Consider the following 9,452-nt stretch of genomic DNA (forward strand, 5'->3'; position numbering starts at 1 on the left):
ATGCAACATTTGGCAGCAACTACAGCCTCGAGTCTTTTTAAATATGATGCTATTTGGGTAATTATTTCCATCTAAGCCAAGCTCTATCGGGTTGGATGGGAAGCGTCAATACAAACAAACAAACAAACTAACTAAACAACTAAAAACATGATAGATTATATGTTACAACGGCCTGCCATACTGGCTTGTCTCCTTCGTCCTTGCCTCGCCTCTGGGAGGAGGAGCTAACGTTACGCACGCGTCTCTGACGTCATGGTTGTAAACGGCCAAAACGCCCGTATGTACTCGCAGCGTTTGTATGTGTCTGTGTGTGCGTGTGTGTACGGTAGCAACATGTCGGTTCGGAGGGAGCCCAGTGGAGGAACTGCAGCGTCCGTGGAACACACGCTCGAGACATAGACGACACGCGGAGACGCTTGGACGAACTGATATTTTTTTTTAATAACAGCGGGCCCGTCGGAGCCTAATGGACGGATAAAAGCCGAGCTTGAACCCGGACACTCCCAGGCAGGCAGGCAGGCAGGCAGGCAGGCAGGCAGGCAGGCAGGCAGGTGGTTGGGCTGTTCGGAGGAGGACCGAAGGGGTGGACAGCGTGTTCAGGATCTAATTAAACAGGACTTTCTCCTTGTTAGGGAATGTTATCCGTACTGTCTTATGGCAGACTCGTAGCCAGGGCTGTCCTGGGCGGACTCTCTCAGACGGACGGTCGGGACTACAGCCTGATCAGCGCCAGCTATGGCTTCGGCAAAGACTTTCGCAAGGGGATCCTGAAGAAAGGGATGTGCTACGGAGACGACGCCTGCTTCATAGCGCGGCACAGGTCGGCCGATGTTCTGGGTAAGAACCGCGAACCGACTGTCGCACGTTCACGTCGACCACCCCTCTCTGCGCTCGGGTGACCTTCAGTGATCCGCACGTGCTTACAGACCGCTCGGGACAAAAACACAACAACACCCCCCACACACACTCCCCACCCCCATCCTCACTAAAACACAGCTGTAACTACCCCTCCTCAGCGTTATCTGCTGGTTATTGGTAACTCGATGTTAACGACGCAACCTAACGTCTGGGACATCCGGTGCAGTCTCAGCCCACGAACGGAAAACCGGAGACGTTTTCCATTCGTGGCCTCTTGAAACGCCAGGCGACCTTTCACCCAGATTAGCTCCGACAGGAATATGCAGCCCGGATTAAAAAGTTCACGTTTCCTATCATCTTAAAGGGTTAAATGTAACCTTAATGGGCGCTAATTTGACCGGGAAGTGTGAGGTTTGAACGTCGAGACGGAACAATGTCTCGTAAAGGTCAGAATGGTTGAGCGTGGAGGCAGCCATGTTTGCTAGCACAGTAGCTAGCTGGCTAGCTCCGCAGAATGTTTTGTCCTCGCCGGCTCGAGCTACAAACACGAGCCACGTGGCTTTAACCGTACATTTTATATTTTTTTAAAGCAGTGTTCAGTCCTACATGTGCAAACTAGAAGTGTGTTGTGAGATAACCCTCTGACTCTGATGTTAGTGAAGAAATAATCAGTCTTTGAGGGTTGTTTGTTTTGTTTTCTTCCTCCTCCTGTTTTTTGTGTTAAATGTTTGTTTTTTTTGCACTCTATAAATGAATTCCAGGGGAGCTCCAGGATCCAGTTTGTTTTCAGTTTCTGTTTGAGGTGACTTTCATGACAAAGAGATTCAGCTGTAGGATAACAACAGACTAGAAATCCGACATACTCCATTTGATTGTTATTATTGCCTCCAAGTGTGTTTAATGATAAATAGTATTCCTTATAAAGCTGTATGTGCAGTCATCCTGATCTGGCCTTCATAGAGAAAGAAATCTGAATCCTGCTTTGTTGTTTTAAATAGATTAAAGTAGCTCTGAAATGTCAGATTTCTACAAATGTCCAAATGGTTCTTGTCTGGTTTTATTTTCATGTGTCCATTAGTGTTGCAGCTTCCTAGCCCAATTAGGATTTTCCAGTACTGGTAATACAATGGATATGTTATTGATCCCTGAGGGAAATCTGTTTGTCACAGCAGCAGGCGATAAACATTGCAAAAAGGCAGAAGGAGACATGGCATAGATTAGATATTTAAGAACACCATCGAACAATAACGCTCAGTAATTCTCAGCAGTGAAACATTTTTCTTTTCATTGTCTCCAAAACGGCATCAAAACAAATAATTTTCTTTCCGTAAAGCATGTTTAAAAGAACCATAGTTAACTGAAATGCAATGAATCCCAAAAGCACAGCCTTAAAAACATACAAATAAACATTATAATAAATATAAAACAAAGATAGGCTTAAATATATCACTTGTTTAAGTGGTAGAACAGCAGATATACCCTTATAGAAACTCCATCATATTTTCTTTTAATACCTTCTTACACCTCTTGTGCTATTTGTGAACTTATTTTTATACACCTTGCAAATATTACAAAGCTCTTAAGTCTTTTGTTTGGGAACATGTATAGTAGCAGCACTATAAGTCTGTATTCTCCATCAGGTGTAGCGGATGGCGTAGGTGGTTGGCGGGACTATGGCGTCGACCCATCTCAGTTCTCTGCCACCCTGATGAGGACCTGCGAGCGGCTGGTGAAGGAGGGACGCTTCATTCCCAATAACCCAGTGGGTATCCTGACCTCAGGCTACTATGAGCTCCTGCAGAACAAAGTCCCGCTGCTAGGTGAGTGGAGGCCGACGCTAGCATCCGCACGACTGGTGTGCGCAGTCTTTGTTGAAGCGAGCGGGGCTGAACGGGCATACGTAAATAGCTGCAGTATGAGTCAGACGGTAGCAAGATGCATAAAACAGTAGATCTATCAGCGAAAAAAGATGGAGGAATATTGTGGTAAGACAAAACATCAGTGATGCCTCTTTTTTTTACAGTAGAGCTGTAATTGAGTAATGTAATAAGTAACTTAACTCTGTGTGTCTAAATGTTTAAACTGTGTGGGGCTTGAGTTTTTACTTTTAAAGAAAAAAGGGGGAATGTTTTGCCTCCTAGAGGAATCAAAACCCAGCCACAACTGATAATACTGTTCAGGTTTTAAAAGCGTGTTTTCAAGGTCAGATTTATTCAGAGGCTCGGCGTGTCTGTCCAAGAGCCTGGTGTAACACGCTCGGTGACAGCTGAGGTATTTGCCAAAGTTCCTAATTACATTTTGGAAAGATGTGACATGGTCTGTACTTGACCATCCCCGCTCAAGGTTACACAGATCATTAAGAACTGAGGGTCAGTGGAGCTCTGGGACGAGTACAGGAAACAACCTGCGACCTTGTTTTTTTTTTCTCTCCACAGACTCTTCACTATTAAAGCAGTGATATTTAATAATGTTCCTTTCTAATCCAATAAAGAAGGCAGTTTTCTCAGCTATCCTTGCTTGTTTCTGTTTTTATAAAATCTCCCTCCCGTTTACAGTTTTACTCTTATCGTTGTTTTGCCCCTGTGTTTACAGGAAGCAGCACAGCCTGCATTGTGGTTCTGGATCGAAGGAGTCACCGGCTTCACACGTGCAACCTTGGAGACTCTGGCTTTCTGGTGGTGCGCGGAGGAGAGGTGGTCCATCGTTCCGACGAGCAGCAGCACTACTTCAACACGCCGTTCCAGCTGTCCATCGCTCCCCCAGGAGCTGAGGGAGTCGTGCTCAGTGACAGGTTGGCGGATCAGTCCTAGACTTGATTAATTAAACTGGACTTCATAAAATCTGCATTGTCTCCTCACGTTTCCCTATTTGTTCACCGAGAGGCCCATGCAAACGTTAGTTTGATAGGAAAAAAGGCTGACAGTTTAATATTTAAGTAATTATTTTCTTGAAAATGACTAAGAATTATGATGAGACCTGTATTAATTTAGTCCTCTCTGTACAGAGAGTCTTTTATGCTTAAATCTTTAATAGACATCAGCATGTAGTTGCTGTCAGATTGATTAAAGGCAAGACAAATGCAAACAAGATGTATATTTTTTCTTTTGAGTGGCTTTTAATCTATTTTTCTGCTTCAGTTGTCATAGTCTGGTTTAATAATGGGCAGGGTTTAAATAATGTGGCAATGTCGCTATCCATTGTTAACGCTTCCCCTTTTCTCCTTTTTTTTCTTCCTTTAGTCGCTCAGATAGCGTCACAGTTTGATTCTGATATGAGCAACCCGTTTGTTTCTTGTTGGGGTTTTTTTTTACCCCCCTTGTTTTCCTGCTGCTCTTCTGAAATGCTTTAACATTGAAGATGTGGCAGAGCTGCATTTCTTTTAAAAGCAGATTTATAGCTGGGGCATATCATCTTAATATAGACCCTCTCAATACCGAGCAGGAACACTGGGTCCCTGGGAAGTAAAACCTGAATCCTACTAATGGTGTCAGTGAGTACAAGAGCTTCCCTGCATCTGGCAACAACACTCGGGACAGACTGTTTTTGAGTCAGCTGCGCCAAATTGACCTTTTAAGACTGGCCAGAGTTACTCCTCACCTGCTTAATTTTCTATAAGAAACCGAAGCTGCTTACTCGGAGTGCCTCTTGCTCGGGTTCTAGGTGTCGCATGACTGATTTTGCCCTCCTGTCGTTGTTTCTTCTAGTCCTGAAGCGGCCGACAACTCCTCTTTTGACGTTCAGCTCGGTGACATCATCCTGACGGCAACAGATGGGCTCTTTGACAACATGCCAGACTACATGATCCTTCAGGAGCTCAAAAAACTGAAGGTATCACTCCTGGATGGCAACTCCTTTGTGCGTGTAACAACCCCCCGTGTTGTTGTTTTTCACATTTTAATGGGTTCATTGTTCGCTCCCGCCAGACTTCAAACTATGACAGCGTACTGCAGACCGCACAGAGCATCGCGAAGCAAGCTCACGATCTCGCCTACGATCCCAACTATATGTCTCCTTTTGCACAGTTTGCCTGTGATAACGGCCTGAATGTAAGAGGTGAGGGAACTGTTGTGTTCTTCACAGCTGTCGCTTACGTTTTCCTCTGCATTATTTAGGTCGGAGTCAAGAATCTTCTCTTTCTCTTTGCAGGAGGGAAACCCGATGATATCACGGTGCTGTTGTCTATAGTGGCTGAATATACAGACTGAAAGTGTGCGTGTGCTTCACTGGGACTGATGTTTTTCTCGCCGTCTGCCTGAGTCTTTCGCCTGCAGCCCCTCCCGACATGCACTGGGGGCTGACAGGGGAGGCCCACCAACACGACTCGCACTCCTCACGGCGTGGCTGACCTCCACCTTTTGTGACGTTTTTTTGTTTTGTTTTCTTCCGCTGTTTTAATGTGGTGCTGGAACGGTTGAGGGGCGGCGGGCAGCTGGGATTATTTTTCATGTTGATCATGATCCGGGAGGAGCTGACATCGGCTCCGCTCCCATCAGACAATTTTTAGCATACATAAGACAGTCTACGCTTCGGATACTTGAGGGTAGCCCTGATGTATAAATATAAAAAAAAACTAACTATATTAAGGAGTAAGCCATGGATTTTGTTGTTCTTCAAAGAGTAGCAGTAGATCTGGTTGCTGAACTTCACTATTCTTCTCTGTTTAGGTTCTCAGTTTGTTCCCACGTTAGAAATGTGTTGAGCCAGGCACATAGATTAGTCTGAGGATGCTGATATGACGGGTGTCGTGGGAGAATAAGAAGCAGGAGTTGAGGTTTTACTGCCTCGGGTTTGGGAATGTCAGCAAGCGGCGGCGCTCAAGTTACAGCAATCTGTAAAGAGAAAGCTTGTTAAAACGTCACGTGAAGGTTAATCAGGTTTTGTCACATGGCTGAGGGGAATTTTTGACTCGCACATCCTGATAAGTTGTAAATATTTTTTATTTTAGGGTCTACTTTTGCGTTTTGATTGATTTTTAAAGCAAAGCGCTTCTTTTGTTAATAGTGTGGAACATAAACGCGTTCGTCGATTGAACATATTTTCTTGTTTAGATGATTTTCTTTTTTTTTTTTTTTTAATTGAGCTCCATCAATCCCAGACTTCCAATTGGTAAAAATGAACAAGATGTTTGAAAACAATTCCCCTTTCTGCGTCCGTCGTGTGGCAGGAATGATGTTAAAAACTGTGTGCGCATGAAAAGTTGTTGGTATGTGTGTTGTCCTGAATGTAAATATTTGTTATCTTGATAAGCTAAAGCTAGCATCTGGGAACGCTTACAGTTGCGGTGATAGGTCAGGAATAAAATTAAAGAGGGGAAAATGTATTTTTATATATTTTTATTTTGTCTGAAAAGCACCACAGAAGAATGTGAAACAGATGAGCTAAAAGATTCTTGTCTTAAAAGAAAAAAATCTAATTTGTGTGTTACTATTTTTTTGCTTTTGAGCCCTTATTTCCTGTTTGTACTCATTTGCTGCTTTTTGGTTTGTAATTCTGCCTTTCAAAAGCCTTTTTTTAACACACATAAGACTCAAAATATTAATGGCTTCATGAATCTGTTAAATCAGTGGGATTCAACCATTCGTCACATTAGCTTCGATCGTGGATGTTAAAACAACATAAAGAGTCGCAGTTTTTATTTGTGTGAAAGTGGGCATTAATTTAAGTGTCCTGTCACCTTCCTGATCTGTATTAGTGCCAACTTGCACTGTGGTTGTACGAAATGGCTGAAAATATTCTACGCCTTTAAGCCCAGCGACATGCTGAAGGTTCAGTTCCATGTCTCAGCCGTGTGTCGGATGAGCAGCCGCTCCGCCGCTCACAGATTTTAAATTCTTGTAAAGTTTTTTTTTTTTTTTTCTTGCAGAGTGCAACAAAATGTCGTTTGAAACCACCAAACTGGCTGCACTGTGTTGGTAAAACTGGGGAAGAGCGAGATCAAATTTTCTACCGTTCGTTCTGTTTAAACACTGACAGATTATTTACGTGGAGCTTCTTTTATTTTTAGGGTAAATTATAGAGGAATAATGCTGTAATTGAATAAAACCGAATCACTAATTAGATGTCAAATTAACAAATCTGCTTTGCCTGTTTTTAAATTAACAGCATTTTGCAACAAATTTATTCAACCTAGTTAAAAAAACAGTCTTAAATTACAGCTGAAAAGTTTTGTAGATGTCAAATTATGTAATAAAGTAGAAAATGTGTGTTTTTTTTAAGATTTGATTTGAACTCGTTATGTGCTGGAGTTCACCAAATTAAATTTAATTAGAAAAAACACTGCTAATACTGTTCATGATAGTCTTTAGGATTTAACAGCATGCTCACCAAAGACGTACTCTCTTTGTGTACATAATCCTTTTCTTTTTAAACCCCGACTCAAACGGCAATACTGTAAGCTTATCGTGCTCGAAGCTGTGCGGAACGTCAAACAAACATGTTTCTACGCTTAAAGCTGGTTTTTAATGATTAAAAGTTGTAACACATTTTGTTCCGGGGGGATTTGATTGCTTGTAATGCGAGACAGGTTATCTGGAAGCATAAAAACAAGGAAAGCCATATTTCAGATTGTGATTTGAGTTCAGCTCGCCGTAGAGCGTAGTTAGTTCGTAGGTGCATCTCGTTGTGTTTTTGTGTCACATTAGAGATTTGGTCAGTTTGCAAACATTTTACAGGAGCAGTAGAACAATCAGAAGTGTTGTGATCATATTTCACTGTTCAGATCATCCTTTCTCATAGAGAAAATCGGCTCATTTCTTCTGTTTTTGCTCCCGTCTCTTTTTTTTTTTTACGTTTCTCCTCTCTGCCGGTCCTGTCTTTGCGTTTCGAGGGCGAGCGCAGTTTCCAGCCTTAAAGAAAGCTCGACCTGTAAACTAAAGAGGCCTTTCCTGTCGTTGCGAGCTCGTCCCGTTGTCTGCCGTGTTGCCTGGTGTCCGTCGTAAATGAAGTGTGTCCCCCCCTCCCCTCCACGCCCCTCCGTTAAGCCGTTCTCAAAGGTGCTTCTGCAGTCGGATGGGATGATTGTCTTCTTTCTAGCCAGTGAATGAAAGATGCGCTGAGTTCTGCAGTGTAACAATGCAGGTCTAATTTATGTAAATACTGGTATGTTTTAAAAATATGTACGATATTTAAATAAAGAATCTAGTATTTATACTAACTCTGTTTGAGAGTCTGTTCTTTATCACCAAATTGTGTTTTTGTATAGAAACTAATCAGGAATATATTGGTTTATTGTCGACATTTTAATTTTTATTTTTAAGCCAACCTATCTTGTATAGAAAGATTACTTCTACATGCTTCATAACTAATAAAATAGTTCATTTGTTTACCTTTAGCCCTCTTTATTTGAACTACAACTTCATTAAAACATTAAATTGTTTAATATATATATATATATATATATATATATATATATATATATATATATATATAGAGAGAGAGAGAGGATAAAATGTCCCATGTTGTTTCATTTACTAATCAACCAGAAGGGAAACTTTCAAAGTTCCTACTACAATTGTTATATTTTTCCCCTCATTATTTTTTTTCTTCTCCATTTTTCATACATAACGTGTGCCCGTTAAATAAAAAGAAAACATTAAATAAAGCCACTGAGTGAACAGTAATGTAACACATTCATGATATATCAGTTTGCAGCAACTCATTCAGTTTGGCTGAAAGTGTTTTGCTTCTGATAATTTGATAATAAACACGGCAGAATACTTGTCAGAGAGTATTTGAACATCGTTCGGACGTCCTGTCAGCGTTTGGGTTTATTCACACAGTCCCAACTAATCCAGGTTTTAATCCCGTCTTCATTCACTCCAATAGTCGCAGCTTGTTCTCCATTTTGTTTGTGCAACTTTCTGCCACACATCTGCTGCGTTCTCCAATTTCAGCAGAAAATCCACGTCTTCAGAATATTTAAGGCACATTGCTGTAAATGCAGAAATTTGACTTCAGCACGTTTACTGCGGATTATAGATTTTAGGGGAATTGAAATATGGTGTAGAAACATAAGCGAGTTTCTTACATGTGTAAAACAATAAAGGCCTACTTCTAATAAAAGATTAATCATTTCAAGTACTTTTTAAGACTTCAGGTTGCAACTTTGTCCTTCATTTATCTCTAAGCATGAGATTTATTTTGCTCTTTTTGCAGGCATTGTGTTACTATTATTAATCTTAACTATATACTATAATTAATAAAGAACTAGAAATCTTGTTCTGTGAAAAAAAAACTGCCTGCTTCAAGCTGCTTAAGAAGCTGAAGGTTTCAGAAATGTAAACAGTTAAAAGTTAAAGCTCTAATCAACTGAAGTCATTTGACTGTTGAAGTAATATTATAAGGTAGGAGAATAGAAGCTGAACAGGCCACAATATACCCTAAAGGTGGCAGCATTGGACTAGAAATGATGAAACAGAATCCCTTTATTGATTTTGTATTGTAACATAATCTAAAAAATAGAAAACCTGAATGCAAAAAAACAAATAACTTAAGGGTGCAGCTATGAAGCATGAACACAATCAAGAGAAACAGAATCTCAGTCATGTTAATGTCTTCAGCCTGTCCACAATGAAACACACATCTCAAGAGAAACA

At 41.2% G+C, this 9,452-nt stretch overlaps 1 protein-coding gene across 1 annotated transcript; it reads left to right on the plus strand.

The window, feature by feature from the left end:
* The first annotated feature begins 276 nt into the window (after positions 1 to 276).
* Positions 277 to 8,011, plus strand: LOC108232739 (protein phosphatase PTC7 homolog). Its single transcript, XM_017410743.3, has 6 exons — positions 277 to 837; positions 2,499 to 2,678; positions 3,451 to 3,649; positions 4,563 to 4,686; positions 4,782 to 4,911; positions 5,005 to 8,011. Exons 1-6 carry the CDS (start codon positions 636 to 638, stop codon positions 5,061 to 5,063), a joined length of 894 nt encoding a protein of 297 aa, XP_017266232.1. The 5' UTR covers positions 277 to 635; the 3' UTR covers positions 5,064 to 8,011.
* Positions 8,012 to 9,452: the final 1,441 nt, after the last annotated feature.

This window comes from Kryptolebias marmoratus, linkage group LG14 (genome assembly GCF_001649575.2).
Source record: "Kryptolebias marmoratus isolate JLee-2015 linkage group LG14, ASM164957v2, whole genome shotgun sequence".
Classification (NCBI taxonomy): domain Eukaryota; kingdom Metazoa; phylum Chordata; class Actinopteri; order Cyprinodontiformes; family Rivulidae; genus Kryptolebias; species Kryptolebias marmoratus.